Source organism: Leuciscus leuciscus, assembly GCF_965113295.1.
Source record: "Leuciscus leuciscus genome assembly, chromosome: 23".
Classification (NCBI taxonomy): domain Eukaryota; kingdom Metazoa; phylum Chordata; class Actinopteri; order Cypriniformes; family Leuciscidae; genus Leuciscus; species Leuciscus leuciscus.
In genome coordinates this window covers 33047976-33071040 of record NC_138747.1, presented here as the reverse complement: position 1 = coordinate 33071040, position 23065 = coordinate 33047976, and the positions used below count along the sequence as shown (strand labels likewise).

Sequence of the window (23065 nt, the reverse complement as noted above, 5' to 3'; positions counted from 1 at the left end):
CGTCCAGTTCCATTACATGCGACTGTTCCAGTGTACTCTGCAGTAAACAAGTCGGTTACATTACCCGCTTGCCTGTACACAAACGCCGTTTTCACGGCGACCCAGATAAATCCTGTAAAGAGCGTATTTTCTGGTATTCCGGCCACGGCCGACGGTGTTATGAGTGTAGTAAAAATGCCCACTGCCCAGTGCCCATTCCTACACACAGACACAGCCCGCCCCACAGGGCTCGCGCACATAAAATCGACTCATGTCGATTGCGCACAGAATGTAGTGAGCGTGCCCACGTCCCAGTGCCCACAAACACTACACGCTGCATGTCTCTCGGTTTCTGTAAAAACGAAACCAACACACATACAGCCGACTCAGGTCGATGGTGTTTTCAGTGCAAATGTGCCCGCTGTCCTGCGCCCACATTCACTCACAGACATGACGAATCCCTCGGTTTCCCCCACGCTCGCCGTCTCTCAGCTACCTGCCGAGAGAGAGCCGAGCGCGGGCGAACCGCCCGCTGTGATCAAAACACTCCCCGCCTCGAGCGCTGCAAATGCGGTGTCTATAATACAGCATACCGAAGCTCCCCGGTCGCCACTATGTCACGACCAGAGCTCCGATCTCATTCAACCCTTAGCTATACACGCACATGCGTGGGCAAAGCTTCCCGGTGTATCAGAATGGGTGCTGAACATTATAGAAAGAGGCTATTCGCTACAGTTTGCTCGACGTCCCCGCCGTTGTGCGGCGCGAGTCGAAACCACGGTAGAAAAGGAAGTAGCAAGTGTACTTCGTGCCGAAATTGCGAAACTGTTGAGCAAAGGGGCAATAGAGCCTTTATCTCAAGCTCAGAGCGAAGGGGGGCAGATATTTTCTGGTTCCGAAAAAAGACGGGGGTCTCAGACCCATTCTAGATCTAAGACAACTGAACGAAGCGCTTTCAAAACGCCGGTTCAGAATGCTCACAACCAAGAAAATCCTCGCGCAAATTCGCCACGGGGACTGGTTTGTGTCAATAGATCTGAAAGACGCGTATTTCCAAATACAAATAGCGTCACGTCACAGGCGATTTTTGAGATTCGCCTTCGAGGGCCAGGCTTATCAATACACAGTCCTACCGTTTGGCCTGTCCCTAGCACCCCGTACATTCACGAAGTGCATGGACGCAGCCCTCGCTCCCCTGAAACTTCGGGAAATGCGAGTTTTGAACTACTTGGACGATTGGCTGGTTCTAGCTCAGTCACATACGGAGCTCATAGAACACAGAACCATTTTACTCGAACATCTCGAGAATCTGGGTCTCAAAGTCAACTGGGCGAAAAGTTCACTGTCTCCCAGTCAGAGAATATCTTTTCTGGGCACAGAACTGGACTCGCTGTCAATGACAGCTCAAATATCGCTACAGCGCAGATTGACTATTCAGCGCATGACAGAAACCTTCCGCCGCGGCACTATAGTCCCGCTAAAGAAGTTTCAAAGGATGCTCGGTCTCATGGCAGCAGCATCCACAGTTCTCCAGCTGGGTCTGCTTCGCATGCGCCCACTGCAGTTCTGGCTACAAGCGCGAGTACCGCGTCGAGCGTGGACTTCAGGTCTCTTTCGCCTCAAGGTCGATCAAAAATGCGTCTCAGCACTGATACCCTGGAGAGCGACCGACTGGTACCAGTCAGGTGTAAGCCTGGGGACTTCCTCGAGTGTGAAGGTAGTGTCCACGGACGCCTCCACCTCGGGATGGGGAGCACTGCTCGAGGGCAGACCGTTTTTCGGCCAGTGGTCAGAACGGGAAAAGCTTCTGCACATAAACTGCCTGGAAATGATGGCAGTCGACAACGCGCTGAGGCGTTTTCGTCCCCAAATAGCAGGACACCACGTCTTGGTCCGCTCGGACAACATGTCAGTGGTAGCCTACATAAATCGCCAGGGAGGCATCACATCCCGAAACCTGTACAGGTTAGCGAAACGCCTCCTGGTATGGGCTCAGCACAATTTGCGCTCGCTCAGGGCAGCGCATGTGCCTGGCCACCTGAATGTGGGACCAGACAGACTGTCCAGGAACAATGTTCCAGCAGGAGAATGGTCACTGCATCCGCAGACAGTCCAACTGCTGTGGCAGACATTCGGCAGAGCAAAGATAGACCTGTTTGCGTCTCAAGAAAACGCTCACTGCCCGGAATTTTTCTCCAAGAGCAGGGATGCGCTGGCCCACGTCTGGCCCCGCTGCCCGCTCTATGCTTTTCCCCCCATCACGCTCCTACCTCAGGTATTAGAGCGGATCAGGGAAAGCAGATGCTCAGTGTTACTGGTTGCTCCGTTCTGGAAGAACCAGGCTTGGTTCCCAGTTCTTATGCAGCTGACGAGCACTGCCCCATGGCCAATACCAGTGAGGAGGGACCTCCTCTCTCAAGCCAGGGGCTTGATCTGGCATCCTCGCCCAGAGCTTTGGTCCCTACATGCGTGGGCCATCAACGGGTACCCTATGATATCCCAGAGGGAGTGTTAACACGATCATGCAGGCTAGAGCTCCCTCTACGAGACGGCTCTATTCCTCAAAATGGTCAGTGTTCTCCAGCTGGTGCACAGCACGCGGCTTTTCACCCCTGGACTGTGGAGTGACGGAGGTTCTCTCCTTCCTACAAGAGCTACTGGATGAAGGCAGAGCCCCATCCACGCTCAAAGTCTATGTGGCGGCTATAGCAGCGTTTTCCAAACCAACGCTTGGTCAGTCACTGGGAAGGAACGATCTGGTCATTCGGTTCCTTAGAGGAGCTAAGAGGTTAAATCCTCCCAGACCTCCCTCAGTCCCCATATGGGACCTTTCTACGGTCTTGGAGGCCATGAAGGGTGCCCCATTTGAGCCAATCCAGTCAATAGATATCAAACACTTGTCTTTCAAAACGGTGTTTCTTCTGGCTCTCGCTTCAGTGAAGCGCATAGGAGACTTACAAGCGCTCTCAGTGAGCGCGACGTGTATGGAATTTGGGCCAAATGACTCGAAAGTCATACTCAAACCAAGGCACGGGTACGTCCCTAAATCCCTCAACACACCGTTCAGGGCCCAGGTAATTTCCCTGTCTGCCCTGCCGGTCTCTAACGAGGAGAAGGACGCCAGCTTCCTTTGCCCAGTCAGGGCGTTAAGGGCTTATGTGTCCCGCACGTCTGTTTTCAGACAGACGGAGCAGCTCTTTGTTTCACTCTACGGACGTTCTAAGGGACTCGCCGTGTCGAAACAGAGTCTATCTAGATGGATAGTCGATGCTATAGCGCTGGCTTACACCTCTAAGGGCTTACAGTGCCCATTAGGTGTCAGAGCGCACTCCACGAGAGGCGTGGCCTCGTCGTGGGCTTGGTCTAGTGGGATTGCCTTGCAAGATATCTGTATGGCGGCAGGCTGGGCCTCCCCGTCTACATTTATAAGGTTTTATAACCTAGAGGTTCCCGCTCTGCAAGCTAAGCTGCTTTCAGTCTAAAAATCGGTACTGTCTGCCCCGAGTGCGTCTGGCCCAGAATACCGAAATGGCTCGAGCAACGCTCGTGTAGATCGCGCAGCTCTATGGGCAGTGTGTAAGACCCACTATATTCATCAGTCCAGGCCGGGGTCGCCCTGACTGAATAAAATACCATCACTATAACTGTTTCTTATAGGATGCTGCATTATAGGAATGATGCTATTCTAGCCACTCTTCCTGGGCTCTCTGTGAGTCACTTATGATCATGTACTACATGAGCCCGGGCACTTGCCCTTGGGACTTTGGTGCTGGATCATAGCATGCACGGCGTTTTACACTGTTTCCCCTAGCGTAAGATTTACGCAGTACGAGAGTACCTCTCGTAAGAGAACATACTCGGTTACTAACGTAACCTCGGTTCTCTCTAGAGAGGAAACGAGTACTGCGTATCTTGCCGTGCCTGCGCACTCTCCGGTTCGCTCCGGCGATGAAAAACCGGTAAGCTAGCCTTTCGATGCTATATTTATAGCCCCAGGCCACGCCCGTTTCGGCGGGACGTGACGTATTGGGCGCGAAGCGCCCCCATTGGTGCTGACGTCACGATAGGGCCTTATCGATAGGCTGCTGCAGTTGCCGCAGGGCAGCCAATAGGCGCGCGAGCTGTCTCGCCTATGTCTGCATGCTGCCGCAACGCGTTTTACATTATTTCAAAATTAAGGATAATTTTTTGGCTTCAGTATCTCGCGGAAAAGAGATTTTCCCCTAGCGTAAGATTTACGCAGTACTCGTTTCCTCTCTAGAGAGAACCGAGGTTACGTTAGTAACCGAGTACGTTTTCATTTTAAATCCTGCATCACCTGTTTTCATTTTCATTTGTGACAATTTCTCTAAACTTTATCACAGTACTACTATGGTATACAACATGCAGTTCTATTCTTAACCTACAAACATAAAACTTTCCTAAATGTCGAAGTGATTCTTATGGGTAAAATAAAAAATAAATTCTAAAAAGTCTAAAAAAAATAATTCAGTGGCTTAGTAAATATCACAGAAATAATGAACTTTATTCACTTAATAAAATCTCTGAATATCATTTACTTGATAGTTTGAGTTGAACATACCGAAATAATTGACTAAAACTCCAACAATTAATTTTGTCTGAAATTTACAGTTAATAAAAAGAAGTTTTTCACTAAAATAATTTAGTATTTGACTAACCAATTATTTATTTAAAATACACTGAGCTAATATATTTGTGAAATTTCCATCACCATATTTGAGAATGGATAATTAAACTGATCTGTTTCAAGAACCACAAATATTACTTAAATAAAATCAATATTATTAATATTTAACACGCATAAGAAATTGATTAAGTTTACTCAATTAAAACAATGCACCCCTCCCCCACCCTCTGACGTGACGACGACAGCTCAACGGTTGAGTGAGCGCGCGCTGTATGAACTCTCTCCAGTCCAGAACAGTTCTCCTCTCCTCTTCTCAGCGGCGCAGAATTGGTGCATTTCCTCTGTGAAATTCAGGTGTGTGTATGTTTTATTTTATCTGTATAATCATTAATGTGCTTCAAATCATTTTATTTAATGCGAAAGAACATACACAATGTTACTCACGAGTTAAACGAGTGTCGACTCGCGTCTGCCTTTTCGCGTGATTGTAACGCCTTGCATAAAAAACACACGACTATATTCCTAAAGATAATGAATATAACTAATTTGGATGATAAACTGTCCTCAGAACTGAGTCATTCGCGTCGCAGCATCTCTCGGCCGTGAGTGACGCAGGACAGCGGTGTAAAGTTAGAGGATACCCGGCAGAGGCGAGCCCATCTCCGGCATAGGAACCAGCGCTGATCCGGTGGATACTGGATAACAGACCGGTTGATTACACTTGAATGTTTAGGCCTAAATGTTTAATTTTTACTTAGAAAATGTTTCTTACATGAGTTTAAATGTAGGCAATATTGAATATGTGTTAAAAATAGTATAAAATATGCTGTATTTCTGTAGGCTACTCATTGACAATAAAGGCCTATGTCATGTAGTTATACCGGTGGTTGTATGGAATATTTTTACAAAGGTTTAGAGGAAATAAAAAAAGTTAATATTACTGGCATATAAACACAGTTAATATTACTCATAAATATTTGTTTTTAAATGTTTCCCCCCCAATTATTTCTATTCAATTTTATTTGTTAATGTACCAAATGCAGTTACTCAGATCTATTTAATTTGTTTCACTTACATTTACTCAGTTAATACAGTGTATGTAATTGATTTCACTGCTTACAAATCTAATCAATTCTAAGTGTAAAAATGTTTAACCAAAAAATTGAGTAAATCATATTAAAAGTTTTTAGAGTGCATCACCACCAGAGTTCATGTCACATATACAAAAACATATTCCAGACAATTTTCAACATTTTAATCACTGTTCTAGAAACATATTTGACTCAACTTTGTTCATTTGCAATAATATGTTATGATTTGTTGACAAACAACAGGCCCAGACAGTTCACAAATAATGTAAATACACGGTCTTACAATGTCATTGCTTTATAACTGCTCTTTCAAATCCTGTAGGAAAATTAACAGTCTTCATAGGTTTGTCATCATATATTCACCCTCATGTTGTTTCAAACCTGTATAAATTTCTTTCTTCTGCTGAACAGAAAGGAAGATAATAGAAGAATGTCAGTAACCAGACAGTTTCTGACTTCCATATTAGGAAAAAAATATACTATGGAAGTCAATGAGACCAGAAACTGTCTGGTTAATGACATTCTTCTAAATATCTTCCTTTCTGTTCAGCAGAAGAAAGAAATTCATACAGGATTGAAACAACATGAGGGTGAGTATATGATGACAGAATTCTCATTTTAAAGTGGAGTATCCCTTTAAAAATGTGCCAACTGCATATAAGTGAATCAGATGTTGGTCATCAAAACATGAAATCTGTATGAAACACATAAACAAATGACACAAAATGTGTATAAATTCTATATGACTTTAATTTGAATAGCATATGATTCAATATAAGAACTTTAAATGATTTATATATGAATTTTATATATTTCTACTAATACCATACACATTTGCATACTTTTTTCATGTAAAACTCATATAAGTCTTTTAACAGTATTCATATATGACGCAAAAAATCCCCTATAAGTTATATGTGTGCTATTTAGTATGAAATGGGCCATAATCGGTCTGATTTTGTATATGACATATATTGGCCTTATATGAAACACAGAAGGTAATTCTGGCTGATTTAAGTAAGGAAGATATATGGTTGCCATATATGAACCATGCAGGTTTTTTTCATATGGGGCAAAATCCCACCAAAACCATCCCGACTGCTCTAATAAACAATGAATGCCCATCATTAACTCAACTGATACAGTATGTGGTGAAATGTGTTCTTTACAGTCCAAACACAATAACAAATCTATTCGTTCGCTATTTTTAAAGGAGTTTGTCACCAAATCTCGCTCTACTGCTTATTGGACTAAATGTGTTAATGACGTTGATTGGGAAAGTGTTTGGTTATTACCTCATCAGGTTTTTGTTACAAACAAGGTGAAAGAAATGTCTTTCATTATAATACACAAATTCTACCGTCAAACATTTCCTTAGTAAGTTTAAGAAAGACACTGATGATCTTTTGCTGGAAACACTAGAGCTTCCTCACATCTTCTGGTGCTCATGTGAAACACTTATGGTATGAGGTCAAGGCCGGATTTACCACCGGGCCGATTGGGCCGGTGCCCGGGGGCCTCCGACCTCTAGGGGGCCTCCAAGACCCCACTACTGTGTGACCTTTTTTTTATTTATTTTTTTGTTTGTTTTTTATTCAATTAAAAGAAAATTAATTAATGAGTTTGTGTGTATGTGTGTTAACAATAATTTATTTGCACACAAAAAAGTATGATGATCAGTTTTTTGGCTGTGTCGGCTGTGTCTGATGATGACGAGCCAACTTACCGCGAAAACTGTTGATAGCGGCAAGAAAAAATACAACAACATGGATAAAAAACGGTGGAGCCACAAAACGCAAAGCTAAAGGGGAGAAGGATAGCAGAGAGAATTTAATTTGGAGTAATATTTCAACCATCTCCACTTTTTTCAAAAGTCGACTCGGACTCATCTCTTCAACCGGAGTCGATTGTTAACCACACCGGCGGTGACGTACATTACCAGTTTGACAGCCTCAAAATGTAGGCCTATCTATTACTTTTTCCCTAATTAAAAACCCTGATTTTTAGATGCCCGGATCGGCGAAGAAGCCTAAATCTGCGTCCACCGCCGATCCCAAATAAATAATTCTGATTTAGCTAGAGCCCAGCACCCACACCACCCCTCTTGTCCCTGTTGCTTTTTAAATCATGTAACATTGTTGTATTAATGTTGACGGTTCATTTTTATGACCAGATACCCGTTCTAGGCTTATCAATGCATAATATGTGGGACTCGTTCTCTAGTTGAGGGTAACGTTAGGCTTCTTTCAATTAATATTTCACATTTTAAAAGTAGCCTATCTTTCACCTTTTTCCGTCAGTTCACTGCAGAGAAGTACGGAAGCCCTGAACCGCAACGTAAAAAAAAAAAAAAAAAAAAATATATATATATATATATATATATATACACATAGTATTTCGAGATTAAAGTCGAAACATTTCGAGAATACAGAAGAAGTTGCGTGAGCATTCATAACAGTGCGCGTCCACTAGCGCAGAGCGCGTGTTTCCAATTCATTACTCACGGTGTGTAGCCTAATGCATGGCACCTGTGTAGAATTTCCTTTTGTTGAAAGCCCAGATAAAAGTAAAAAGCTAGCCTACTATTTTGTGTAGATCCATGTCCGACGCAGTTTGAGTTCACAAGCGCATTTCTTTACACACACGCACACACAAACACAGTGGACGCGCCGCACGCGCACCGTTCAATGTGAAACAACGGCAAGCACACATGCAACTTGGCCCCCCTCACCCCGTTTTACAGTTTTTTTTTTAATCCTCAGGTTGTGCTCAAAACCCTATAACACTTTTGATGTTCCCGGTTAAAAATGGCCAGCCTATAAAAACTTTCATTATTATAAAAACTTGCACTTGTTATGCTATATCATCACCCAATATTGGATTCAATCTTTTTGTCAGCTTGTTTTCTTTAAATTAGGACCAGTTTTATATTTCTATTTGCATCTGATTAATCGTAGGCCTCATCTATCTGAGAGTAGGCTTCTCATTTTGGTTAAAAAACTGGCGACCATTTAAAGTGAATTGGAGTGATTGAAAATAAGAGAAAAAAATAGTTTTCAGGAGCATGTTCATTATGTTCGTGTACATACATGTGTGCTTGCAAACATCAAGCCCTTGGACCTGTGCATGTGTGGATGCACACACACACTACCCAAACACACACATGTTAAAACACACAAACTTTTTTCTGATTTTGTTCTGTGATAGTTTCCTTTTTGTCTTTTGTTTTATAGATATTTATAGATCTCCTTTGCTGTCACAGTTAACATCACAAGAAATGGAGTTGGAGAAAGTGGTTTTGATTTAAACTAAAGAAAAACCCACAGCTTCCTTTTACTGTTTCTAAAAATTAAGATGCTGTGTTAGTTTGGGCTACGAGGGGGGAGGGGGGCCTCCAAGATTTTGTGCCCAGGGGCCTCTGCTTTCTAAATCCGTGCCTGTATGAGGTGTCTGTGTTTATTAAGGAAAAAGTACTCTTTCATTTTGAAAAGATAATTTTTGGATATTTGAAGTATGACAAGAGTGTGAATAAGTCAAATTTTACATTCATAAGTGTAAGTTTTGTAACAAAATCCCCTTTTCTCAGGAGCCCTTAAAGGATTTTTAATATTACTTTTCTACTATTCAGTCTAGTACTAATGGAAAAGCTATTAAGACTGTGTTCATTTGTGTTCCTTCTTCAAAATCTCTGAATGATACAAAGGTCTTGTATTTTTGTGATATATATATATATATTTATATATATATATATATATATATATATAAAGGTCTAAATAAACACGTGTAGGCCTAATAGGCTTACCATATAGTACATCAGGACAAAAACATGTTTTGGAACAAGAATTGATGATGTATTTGACTTATTTTATTGATTATTTAAATCTTGAACAAAAAAAAGTTACATAGTGTTCATTTAAAGCAGGATGGATTCTAAAAAAAAATATTAAATGTTAAAAAAAATAAAAAATGTTCCTCTATGTCGTTATCATGATAGTTGTGGTGTGGAGTCGCTATTCTTTTACATTGACAAACCTTTATAGTTATAGTCCTTGCTGTGAACTCAATTAATCAATAAACAAACAGCATTTCGGAGTTCCATAAAATGCCTTGTGTTTATACACTACAAAAGTGAAGTAATGAGGTAAAGAGGTAAAGTGAAGGAAAGTAGCAGAAATCCTCTGGGAATGCGGTGTGTTCATGAACAGCCACTAGAGAGCGATGAAGGATCGAGCGTTGACCATTATTATTCATATTTTTAAATAAGCATAAATCTACTATAGAGCGATGACGAGCCTGATGACAGCAAAGACAACACCAGGATTCATTCACGTGATGATGATGATGATGACGATGATGATGATGACGCAGCTCTGTTGAAATTATTATGCAGATTCAACAATTTTGGTCTGACGTTGGTTCTTACATATTTGACTCTACCAATGTTACATATTCTTTCAGTTTAAAAGACATTATTTTTTATTGTATAATGACGGTAAAAACTAAACCCGTAGAGTAGGCTACATTGTTAATTTCTTTATTTTATATGCAAATTCTTCATTCATAAACAAAGATTTCCAAATGGTATTCTGTCCTGTCCTTATTTTGACACTGAATTAATCTCACTTCTTACATCTCTTCATTATATAAATAAAAAATAATAAAACAAATCCCTCAGATTTATTAAATATTATGAAGAAATATTTAAAGAAAATACATATAGGCTACTTAAAAGCTTTCCTTGTATATTAATGTATGTTATTGCATCAATACAATTGTAGTGTCACACTTGTCATATCTCTGTAATGTCATCTTTTGTTTTGTATAATCAGTTTTTTTCTTTCTTTCTTTCTTTTATTATGTATGTATTTGTGTGTGTGTGTGTCTGTCTGTGTCTGTCTGTGTGTGTGAGTCTGTCTGTCTGTCTGTCTGCGTGTGTGTGTGCATCAGCGACGCGACAAGGATGTCCCAATTCAAAGGCTGCATCCTTCGAAGGGACGAACCACATTGAAACACTTGCGCGTACAAACATATATTTGCGTATATATATTTTTTCTAGGCCTAATAAGGACATGTGTAGTCATGTACAGAATATGCCTTTATCCACATAAAATGTATATAGCCTATCATGCCTTTATCATACTTCTACGTTCGAAAAGCTGAAGCAAATAGTAGCAGGACATTCTATATATGAACGCAACGCATTTAATTACACGTTAAGCGTTTTCCTCATATTAAGCCCTTCTGCTTTTTTAGAGCAATTCTGGAGAAAATGGGTCTTCTGGGGAAGGAAACTACCATTCAGGAAAAAAGAAAAAATGGGACAACTTCAAAAATAAAATAAAAAAAGTTAATACACACATCTTTGCTCAAATTTATTGTGCAGCTGTTGTTCTTGTTAACGAGCCATGGTTAATTTTCTCTGCCTTAGGATTGCAAGTGTCCTGGGACAGGAGAGGGAGTGAGTGGGAAACCCACTGCTGAACTCTGCCCTGGTTTGTCCTCATGTGTTGGGACAGAGGCATTGCACCAAACCCTCCTGTCCTCATCGCCTTAAACCCTGAGGACACACCAGGGCCGAGTTCAGCAGTGGGTGCCCACGGTGAGGAGGAGCGTTTATTGAGCTGAGCAGGGAGACCCTGGTGGAGCCGCTGGACCGGGATGGGCTCCACAATAGAGACCCTGGTGGAGCCGCTGGACCGGGATAGGCTCCACAATAGAGCTCCTGGTAAGGCCTCTCTGCCGGTGGGACATCATCTGGGATGCTCTCCAGAGTGTTTGACTGCATATTTCCACTGTCCACTGCATTGTCTACCAACAGGTTTGCAGGGCTGACTCAATCGACGGCTGCCATCTCACTGAGATCATTTCAAAAAGAGGGAAGAATAAAATAAATTAACTTGCATCCTCAAATCAAAGCATAAAATATTTCAACATGCAAACCCATTCTATGGCCAATCAGCTTTGGTCTTTGGCACTATAGCTGTACAGTTCTCTGACTCGCCTATTACAAATACTCATGGTCAACGGGAACCTCCTCCAGGGCAGACTCTGCAGACAGCCCTCGCCAGGGAAGAACACTGACTGCCTCCAAAACATGCCCCCCCTCATCCTCCGGGCCATGATGTCACCAACCCCATGATGTCACCAACCCCAAGACATGATGTCACCAACCCCAAGGCAGATGTTGTGAAGGATGGCACAGGATTATGCAGCATGATACATTTGAACTCTTTATTAATAAACTAGTGTTTTCTGGCTGCAAAGATAAAGTTGGCAATGCTGACTCGTCATCTTCGCATGTAGTGAACACGCCTATAGAGAGAAATGCACACTTCAAACGGATTTAGCGTCTACATAAGCAGAGAATAGTCCATTTCTTTTCGATTTGAATGTTTTTTTGTGTGGTTTTTTTGTTGTTTTTTAAAGTGGACATTTCAAGCTTTCTATACATATTTTTCTCAGGTCTGTGAGGCAAGCTTATACGCGGAGATTCGGTTCATTTATAAGACGAGCTCCAGCTCACGCGCCGGCGCCTCCATGCCCTGATTATATTGTCTGCTATAGACCTATTTGCTTCTTATTTATTAAATCCAGGCAATTGGTTGTTGAAACATTGATTTAAATTAAGATACAATTTATACTAAACGAAATTCGGTCTAAAGAATGGTTTTCTACAAAACAAAACTTACTTAAGTGGTCAAAGTCATGTCTGACACACTCCAAATGTCTCCCGATATATTGGGCATTTTATGATCCTATCTTACTCATCTCATGCGGTTCCCTTTTCATATAATCAACATATATGAATAAAAAAAAAATAACATTATATTATTTAAACATAAATATGAAACGTATGTTTAAGTTTTTTAAGTTATATTTAAGTGTCACACCACTCCGCTTTTCTCACGTGTGTGTAGCCTATACATGCATGTGTGCGTGCGCATCTGGGTGAGGGGTGCGATTTTCGAATAATAATTAAATAATACCCAGCGATCTTCGAATATTATTTTTGCTTGAAATGCCCATCCCTATCGTGCTTTCAAGAAATCTTCTCCCATCAATTTATTCACTGAGAAATCACTGAGAAAACATCATGTAACAGAGTGAGTTGATATAATTCAGCATATGACAGTCCTCGTGCTGGCGCTATAATAAAACACACATTTTTCACACTCTTCATCAATATATAACGCTTTTCTTGGTCTCGAATAAATATGCTGTTGCTCATGATATATCACACATTTCATGGACAGATAATTACAGACAGAAATACAGAGCTCTCAATCACACGACTTACCGCTGGCCTTCCACACGTGAACTGATAGTTGCGACAGAGGGCGCACACAGCACAGAGAACCAGCCAGCCAATAGGAAACCCTGTTAACCCTTATTCTATCCAATCATCTTTCAGTGTGATTATTTAATAGAAAGCATTTGTCGTTAGGGAGCCATACTCCCACTGGATCAAGAGTTGCAGCGGTTGGAGGAGTATGGTTTCAGGTTGAAAAGGGGAAAGTGTAAATTCTTGGAAAAGGAAGTAATTTTCCTGGGACACAAAGTGGATGCCACTGGTATTCATCCAGTTTCCGAAAAAGTCCAAGCAGTTCAAGATGCACCAAGACCAACGTCAGTAACAGAGCTGAAAGCATATTTGGGACTGTTGAATTTCTATAACAGGTTTCTGCCAAACTTCTCAACAACTGCTTGCTCCATTACACAGGCTTTTGAAGAAGGACGTCCCCTGGTGTTGGAAAGAGGAGCAAGAGGAAGCCTTTAAAAAATCCAAAGAGTCACTGCAGTCTAACCATGTGTTAATCCACTATGATGAGAAAAAATAATTAGTGCTTTCTTGTGATGCATCAGCGTACGGTGTGGGAGCCGTGTTAGCACATCGTATGGCAGATGGAACTGAGAGACCTATTGGGTTTGTATCATGAAGACTTACAGTAGCAGAAAAAAACTACTCACAGCTGGAGAAGGAGGGTTTAGCTGTAGTGTTCGGGGTAAAGAAATTTCATAAGTATCTGAATGGCCGTAAATTTGTGATCTGTACAGACCATAAACCTTTACTAAGTCTACTGAATGAACTGAAAGCTGTGCCACAGATGGTCTCTCAAAGAATTATGAGATGGACAGTGATGTTGGGGGCAGATGAGTATGTCATTTCTTACAGAGCTGGACAATGGAAATGCCAATGCCCTCAGTCGTTTTCCTGTTCCAGAGATTCCAGAGAAAGAATCAAGGGAGGATTTTGTCTTGATGTTGGACAGCGTTGTTAGTCCTTTGACGACATCAGAGCAAATCAAGCACTGGACAACTCGAGATCCTGTCCTCTCTAGAGTGCGTGAGTATGTGCTTGAAGGTTGGCCTGATCACAGTAATACAAATGAATTGTACCTTATAAACAGAGACAACAAGAGCTGAGTGTTCTAGACGGGTGTGTGCTGTGGGGAGTCCGCTTCATCATTCCAGAGCAAGGACGTCGGGGTTGCTGGAACAGCTACATCAATCTCACCCAGGTATGTCAAGTATGAAAGGTCTGTCCAGGAGTTACCTGTGGTGGCCAAATTTAGATGATGACATTGAGGCCCGAGTAAAAGATTGTACAGAGAAAAGCCCCTGGGGGTGCACCACTTCATCCGTGGGAGTGGCCATGACAGCCATGGAGAAGAGTGCATATGGACTATGCTGGTCCATTCCTGGGGAAGATGTTTTTAATTTTAGTTGATGCCCATTCTAAGTGGATTGAGGCATATCCAGTAAATTCAGCAACAACAGCGACTACTCTTGAGTGCCTCAGAAAGAGTTTCAGTACCCATGGCATTCCTGAAATGATGGTGTCTGATAATGCTCAGTGTTTTGTGAGTGAAACGAGCAAAACATTTATGTCTAGGAATGGAATAACACATATTACTTCTGGTCTGTATCATCCATCATCCAATGGTCTTGCTGAGCGGGCAGTCCAAACTTTTAAGGACCTCATGAAAAAAAGTTCTGGGAACACTATGGAGACCAAGTTGCACAGAGCATTGTTTAGTTATCGTATTACACCCCAGTCTACCACAGGATTGTCACCTACAGAAATGATGATGGGGAGGAATTTGCGATGCACCCTAGACAAAATGCACCCTGACTTCACCAGCAAAATTGAATTGAAACAACAAGTTCAAAAAGAGCAACATGAGCAAAATTCAAAATCTCGCTATTTTGAAGTAGGAGATATACACTAGGAACTTAAGGTATGGACCAAAATGGGTGCAGAGAGTAATTCAGGAAATCACAGGACCAGTATCCTATAAAGTAGAAATAAGAAGTGCCCAAGTAGTGCAACGTCATGTTGATCAATTTTAAAATAAAATAAAAGAGATGCTGAAGATTTTCAAGCTGCCCTGTGTGTTCAACCCTATGATACTGATGTTGTGTCAATGGATGCTTATATTAAAATGCCAGAATCACTCAGTACGTCGACAACACTTGAATCAATTCCAACTGTAGATAACCGGGAGCCTGAGAGTTCGAAATCTGGATGTCAAAGAAATCAATTGCCAGATTCACCCATTGCTCAAAAAATGCCTGAATTGACTCATACTTCAGATGGAAAGGAGCCTGAGAGTGCATCCTCTGGATGTCTATGACATTCAGTAAGAGAGAAGAAACCACCAGTATATCTTAAAGACTTTGTGACATAAGAAATAATGTCATCAAAAAGCATTAGAACCTATTGAATTATGAATGTTATGAATTGCATGATTAAAAATAAATAAATAAATCATCACTGTAAAATTGTATTGGAAGATTTTGTGTCTTGGGGAAGGATTGCCTCTGAGTTAAGTGGAAGGGAAATGTTGTATGTTAAGGGTGGTATTGGGTTGTCCAGTAGGGGGCGGTGGCGCACTGTGTTTGTGGGCTGTAGCACTGTTAAAAGCAGAGAAGAACGTGCAGTGTGAGTGTGCTTTTGGTGTGTATTGCTGGCTACAGAGATGAGTCCTAATAAAAAGAGACCATCCAGAAGTTTCCATTGAGTTTTCCTTGGTATCTACGATACAACAGAAGCCATCCCCGATGAGTCAAAATGGGTATTAAACACAATAAAACGAGGTTACTCGCTGCAGTACGCTCGCAGGCCGCCATGCTTTCATGCTGTGGTCGAAACTTTGGTGAGGAGCAACGTAGCTCACGTCCTCCGCACCGAAGTGCTAAGTCTAATAGCGAAAGGGGCTGTTGAGACAGTTCCCCCGCCATTACGTGAGTCAGGCTTTTACAGCCGTTACTTCCTCGTCCTGAAAAAGGAGATCTCAGACACCTGAACAAGGCCCTCGTGAGACGGCCATTCAGGATGCTAACGACCAAACAAATCCTCGCGCAAGTTCGCCCAAGGGATTGTTTTTTCTCAGTGGATCTGAAAGATGCTTACTTTCACATCCAAATAGCCCCCCATCACAGGCCATTCTTGAGATTCGCCTTCGAGGGTCAGGCTTATCAATACTCGGTCCTGCAATTCGGGCTGTCCCTGGATCCCTGCACATTCACGAAGTGCATAGATGTAGCTCTTTCCCCCCTGAGACAACGGGGAATGCGCATTTTGAATTACCTCGACGACTGGCTCATTCTAGCTCAGTCGGAGGCCTAATTAATAACCCACAGATCCTGGCTCCTTGGCCACCTAGAATGCCTCGGGCTCAGGATCAATGTTTCCAAGAGCATGCTGCTCCCCAGCCAGCGTATAACCTTCCTGGGGACAGTAATCGACTCTGTCCAAATGAGAGCTTGGCTCAAGTCAGACCGTGCTCTCTCGATTCAGCAGCTAGTGGCTTTGTTCAAAGCAGGCTCTTGCGTTTCAGAGGGCACTGGGCCTGATGGCCTCAGCATCGTCAGTACTCCAACTGGGCCTACTGCATATGCGTCCCCTTCATCGCTGGTTGAAACCCCGAGTCCCGGCTCGTGCGTGGCGACACGGCAACTTACGCATCAAGGTGAGCCACGGCTGTATCAGAGCCCTGGCCCCTTGAAAGGTCACCGGCTGGTACCAGTCTGGTGTGAACATGGGTGTGATCTAAAGGAGAAAAGTGATTTCAGCAGACGCCTCCAACCTAGGTTGGGGAGCTCTGTGCGAGGGCAGGCCTGTCTCTGGCCTCTGATCGAGCTATCGCCTACATATCAACCTGGCGGGTCACCATGTCTTGGTTCGGACAAACAACATGTCAGTGGTGTCCTATATAAATCGCCAAGGCGGTACCAGGTCCTTCAACCTGTACACCATGGCCAAACACCTGCTTTTATGGGCTCACGCCAACCTGCGCTCACTGAGAGCGGCGCATGTGCCAGGCATACTGAACCAGGGTGCAGATATGCTATCACGAGGCAATGTTCCCCCAGAGGAATGGTCTCTCCACCCAAAGACGGTTCAACTGATCTGGAGTGTCTTCGGCAGGGCAGAGGTAGACCTCTTTGCCTAAAAAGACAACTCTCACTGCCCAACATTTTTCTCAAAGGACAGGGATGCGCTAGCCCACAAATGGCCCAGCCTCCCACTTTACGCATTCCCTCCGGTCTCGATGCTCCCTCAGGTCATCGAACGGATCAGGGAGCACAAGTGTGCGGTCCTACTGCATTGTTATTGTTATTATTCTCAGAGATTTTGCTGTATCTGTGTTAATATTCACAGTTTTGCTGTATTATTCTGTATTCTACAATAATCTGTGTTATTATTCTCCAGGTCCTTCAAGCCTGATTTTGTCCTGGTCCGACAGCACGCCTACAGCATGGCTCAGAATGAAGACTTCAGGAACATGATCATCGGATTGCAGTACGCCGGGATCCCGAGCGTCAACTCACTCGAGTCCTATTAGTAATAGGTTAGTACTACAAATTAGTACTACAACTACTGTAGTAATTAAACATTTGCTTAGCTCGCTCTGTTATATTGTAGATCATTAAAGCGTAATGTGCCTCGGAAGTCCGTCTGAAGTCAGATTCGTGAGGATTACTCGACGTATTTAATAAAAATCTCAAAAATGTTTTGCATGTTATTTTAATCAGATTGGGTTTGTCTATAATTGTTAGCTGACTCAAGTTCTACTTTTGTCACCATTTTCACCCACACGGATTCTGTGTTTTGTTGCAGTTCGCTCAGCTGATCAGCATCTACAATAAACTGGGAGCGGATAAATTCCCTCTCGTTGATCAGACGTTCTACTCGAACTACAGGGACATGGTAAGATCAGAAGCACATTGCTTTCATTCCCTTCAGCCCAGAGACCCGTCCACATGCAGGAACACTACTGAATATAACAACAATAAACCCCCCTAAAAATTGCATTTATTTTTAAGTGTCCTTAATTATACATTTAAGTACTGAGAAATATTAATGAACAACACGTACTAGGGTTTGGTTAATGGTGAGTTACATGTAATTACGCATAATTTATTGTCATTACTACATGTAACATATGCAACGGTCCCTGTCAAAAATAAAGTGTAACCGAGTTTTACTTTAAAGTACATTTTTAATCATTATGTTTTAATAATCTTTTGTCGTGCTTTAAAGAAGTGCACTGATTTTGACGTGTTGACTAACATACATAACCACGTGATTATAATTTTAACTGTAGTGTGTAATTTGACACTGCATTTAAAGTTAATAAAATTGCAACTTCGTCATTACAATTGTGTAGTTACGAACATCTTTAAATGCATGCCATACAAGTTTCAATAGAAATAACATTAAAGTATATTTTAGTTTAGCACAAATGCTTGTTAGTACGTTCAGCAGGAACTTTAACCATATTTCACTAGAAGTAATTATGATATAATGATGTACTGAAGTCCGACTTGAGCACTTTGACAGAAATTAATCTAATTGCATTTAATATTATGTAAATTTAAACTACAATTCATTGCAATTAACATGTTAAACATTTGAAAACATTACATTAAGTTCAAACTTTTAAAGTATATTATTTCTGTAATTAAAAGTGTACTTTAAGTGTTTGCTGTCGTAGTAAATGTTTCTTACTTTGGATGACACGTCTGCTAAATGAATAAATGTGAGCATAAATAAGTTATTAAAACATTTTCTCAGGAGAAAGTAGGTTTATATTATATGAGTATCTTTTTAGTACTGCATGAAAATCAAGATTATCTCAAACTAAAGCCAGACTTCACCTGCTTTTGTTTGCATTCAGTGGCGCCTTCATAAACACACTGCGTTTCAATATAAATCATCACTGCAAAATCTTGAACAGATTTCCGCATTGTGAAAGCAAACTATGTTGTTTATGTGGTTTCTGGTGGCATCTTGATATGATATTTCCTGTTGTTGGATTTTTGCTGTTGACTCTCAGTGTAGGTCAGCTGTGCACAAGAATCCACAATGACTCTTCGACCAGTTTGCAAATATCTGTTACAAAATGTCTTAAAATGATATTTTTTCAGTTTTTAACTCTATGCTCATCAGATTCAGAACACAAAAGTGAAAAGCACTTTTCAGGCATTGCCATTAACAACATATAAATTTATCAACATGCTAACATACATTTCCCATAAAACACACACAGATGCTTTTTATACACAGAACTCTTTAATAGTTAATTGCATATTTATCTCCATGGAAACAGTGTTTTGCATGAATTTGTTGACTGTCCTGAGGAGCGAATTGCAATGCCGTAGAAGCTGATGAACATAAAAGCAATCTAAGCATACTGGAAAGCAAAACATCAAACTTGTACACTGACGAATGGACTTGTGCTTTTGGTCTTCAGGACGTCGTTTTAACTGTTCACAGGGATACAAACCAGGAAAATATAATCAATGCATCAATGAATCATAACAGAAAAGACAATCGCTTACATTCAGTAATTTAATGGTAATTCTTTATAATTTGTCATTGTTAATATTAGGGCTGGGTAAAATTTTCAGTTTCTCGATTTTAAAGGAACCAATGTCGATTTTTAAATCCCAGAATCGATCGTCAACACAGTTTTTAGTCGATGAATGAACAGAACTTTGTATCGCTTTGTTACCTTTGATATGAAATAATGTTTCAGATTTTAAATCCTGTAATTTTCAGCAGTAAATTGAGTCAATAAATGTGTGTTTGTGTGTGTTTTAATGTGTGTGACGGATGAACCGATCATCTCTTCATCTTTACTACTAGTTACAGCAGCAAATAAACATCAATGAACATCAGGAGGAATGTTGTTGAAAGATACAGAACAACTTCCTGAAATCAGTCATGTCTCATAATCCATCAGTCAGTGTTTCAACCGCAGAAAGACCTCAATAAAACTGTAGCACTACTCATCTGTCCTGTAGTCAGCTATTAATGATGGGATATTATTCTGAAGAGTTGAAGATGATGACAGAATTTAAATGTTGAACTATCCCTTTAAAAAAGTGTAGTGCTATTTTATCATTTATATCTGCAAAGCAATTCAGTGCGAGAATGCAGTGAACTAAACTAAGCTAACCTAAGCTAAGCTAAACTAAGCTAAGCTAAGCTAAGCTAAGCTAAACTAAACTAAACTAAACTAAACTAAACTGAACTGAACTGAACTGAACTGAACTAAACTAAACTAAACTAACCTAAGATAAGCTAAGCTAAGCTAACCTAAGCTAACCTAAGATAAGCTAAGCTAAGCTAAACTAAGCTAATGCTGCTGCATCACACATGCTTAAATGAACACAGTTTCGCAATCAGCAGGATTTATTGTGAACGACCACAACAACTATTGCAAAACATGAGCGTTGCTTCATAATAGAGAGATATAGACACAGTAGCTTCCTTAACTCCTGCACATTTTTATTTAATGTTTACGCTTTGAAAACATTTTATTACTTGTTAAAAATATCTCATTAAACTACAGCAAGCCAAAATTATGCAGATAAATTGTAACATGCTAAAGATTAATTTGGAAGTGTAAATGTGGAAAAGGCCCATGCTGCATCTTCCTGATTTCTTCAGGCATTAAAGATCAGGTGAAAATGGTATTTTTGCCCATAAACCCTTTTTTATAAAAATAATTCACTGAATTGCTTTTTTTTTGATAGAAAATCAAATGACCTAAAAGAAACAATGTGTCGTCATATGAAAGCATTACAGTAATATGACATGATAATTATCCAATGCAATTATGCAAATTATTCTGGGTGGTTGCAGCAGGTTACAGGCCTTGCTTGTGTTCAGATTTGATCAGCATCAAGCAGCTTCTTTCACACTCAGACTCAGTGGTGCTCTGGGGCTTCAGACGTCAGACGTGTGTGTATGTGTGTGGTTTGGAGACGTCAGGCGCGCGTGTGTGTGTGTGTGTGTGGTTTGCAGACGTCAGGCGTGTGTTTCTGTGTGGTTTTTGGCCGTTCCTGTGTACCAGTTGCAGGAGCTGTCACTGTGTCTGATGCAGGCAAACTCATGATGTGGCTTTGACCATGAGGAAGACCAGTCGTCCAACACACACTCGCTCCTAGAGCTGAGCTGACAGGGCTGGTCAGTGCAGCTGGAGATCTGCAGATCCATTCACAGATTAATGAATTACAATACAATTATAATATACCAGTTATGGTAGTTAACTGTTAGTAAACTGGTAGTAAAACCAGTTATGGTTTTGTTCACTCAGACCTTCATAAATCAAGTGTAACTGTTGTGTTTCTGTTCAGCCTTGTTAGTCACATGTCTTTTGTTTTCCCGCCACTCATCCGTTGCCATATCTACCATCATTAGTTCATTATCATCACCTGTATCTTGTCAATCATTTTCATCTGTGTCACCTGGTTTGTGTTCATCAGTGTCTGTATTTAGTTCCCTCTGTTCAGTCAGTCTTGGTCCGTTCTCGTCTACGTAACGTCACAACCTGTGTGTGTATCCTGCCTTTTTGCATCGCTTGAGTTATATTTGTAAGTAAACACTTTGTATTGGAGCCTTCTGCCTTCCTCGTCTTCTTCTGCCTGCACACACCCTGACAGAAGAAGGGACTAATTTAAAATGAACGTGGAAGACTGGATATCTCAAAACGGTCGCTCGCTGGAAGATTATGTGGAGGTTTACCTCAACCTTTATCAGGACGCAAGCTGGGATGAGGAGGAATCTCTCAAACAACAGTTCTGGAGCGGGATGGACGATCTACTCGCCCAGATGTCACCTCTCTTTTATCGAGTTCATCGACCGCACCTTGTGGGTATGTGGATCCTCCCTCACTGTGGGAGTCGTCGAGAGCCCAGGGTCTCATCCTGCTGTAACCACCTGTCCAGAGCCTCCTGTTTCCATCCCCATCCACAGTCCTGAAGAAGTGGACTTCATTGACTTTGTTTCAGAGCCCTGTTCACCGCTGGTCCCGTCCAGCCCAGAGCCTTCACCGCTGGTCCTGTCCAACCCAGAGCTCGCGCATCACGTCATGCCGGCCGAGCCTGAGCTTCACGTCAATCCTGCCGAGCTCAAATCTTCTGTCCCAGAGTCTGTCTCCAAATTCCCACCCAGCCCGTCTTCGGCATCACCTGGGCTCGTCGGCTCTCCGGCTCCACCCTGGTCTCCTCTCCCACCTGCTTCGCCCCCGTCAGTCGGCCCCCTGAAGTCGTCATCCCTACCTCCACCATGGCTCCTCCCTCCGTCTGCTCCGCCCTGGCCGCCTGTTCCGCCCTGGTCCCTCTCTCCCTCTGCAGTTGGTCCCTCTACAGCGCGAGGACGCGCCTACTGGGAGGGGGGAGTACTGTAACTGTTGTGTTTCTGTTCCAGGGGGGTAATCCAGCATCTGGAAAGCGTACCATCCCCGGGGGCCGCCATTGGCTAACAAGCCATCACCTGCTGTTAGCATTCCATTGACTCCCATTCATTTTGGCGTCACTTTGACAGCGAATAACTTTACATCTGAGGCGTTTAAATACTCTATTTGTCCATTGTTTATTTCTAAAGAAACACGACAATGTATAAAAGGCTCCATTACCTTGTATCTTACGTTATGGCCCCGTAGAAGCAGTTTTTCTAAAAATAGGCTAATGATTGCGTCATAACCACGCGACTCTCTAGAAATTACCGTATAGACAGCAGGAGAAGCTCGCAGTCAATCGGGGGGACGTGGAGGCATAAAGTCCGATAAAGTCTAGGGAGAAGCCCATAGAGAGTCATAAAGTTACTCCTGCTCCTAGCTGATTGACAGCTCCTACTCACGCTCTCCATCTCTTCAAGATTCGGAAGGGAATGATTCAGATTTATCTTGGCACAGCTACTAGAAGACTTACAACTGTCAGACAGGTTGCCCACGTCACATCTACGTCATCAAGCTCAGTGTGAGTCTGCGCAGTACGCTCAGCCATCAGGAAGTGAGTGCTTCTAATTTGCTTCACTTTTCTCCGTTGAAAT

General features: G+C 42.0%; 1 protein-coding gene and 1 long non-coding RNA gene across 3 annotated transcripts in view; both read right to left on the bottom strand.

The window, feature by feature from the left end:
* Positions 1-11077: 11077 nt before the first annotated feature.
* Positions 11078-23065, bottom strand: part of LOC309488391 — a 45946-nt gene continuing 33958 nt past the window's right edge. The window contains exon 2 of the long non-coding RNA XR_014202112.1: positions 11078-11573. This is a non-coding gene — a long non-coding RNA (uncharacterized lncRNA). The remainder of the gene's footprint in view (positions 11574-23065) is intronic.
* LOC309488343 (metalloproteinase inhibitor 2-like) overlaps positions 19276-23065 on the bottom strand; it is a 35077-nt gene continuing 31287 nt past the window's right edge. The window contains exons 5-6 of one of the 2 annotated variants that reach the window (XM_082156576.1): positions 21029-21217; positions 19276-20980 (exon numbers count right to left, since the gene is read on the bottom strand). In XM_082156576.1, the coding sequence (XP_082012702.1) occupies positions 21041-21217 (177 nt within the window). In that variant the 3' untranslated portion in view covers positions 19276-20980; positions 21029-21040. Of the gene's footprint in view, positions 21218-23065 lie in introns of both variants that reach the window. The other variant, XM_082156575.1, reaches the window with a different exon arrangement.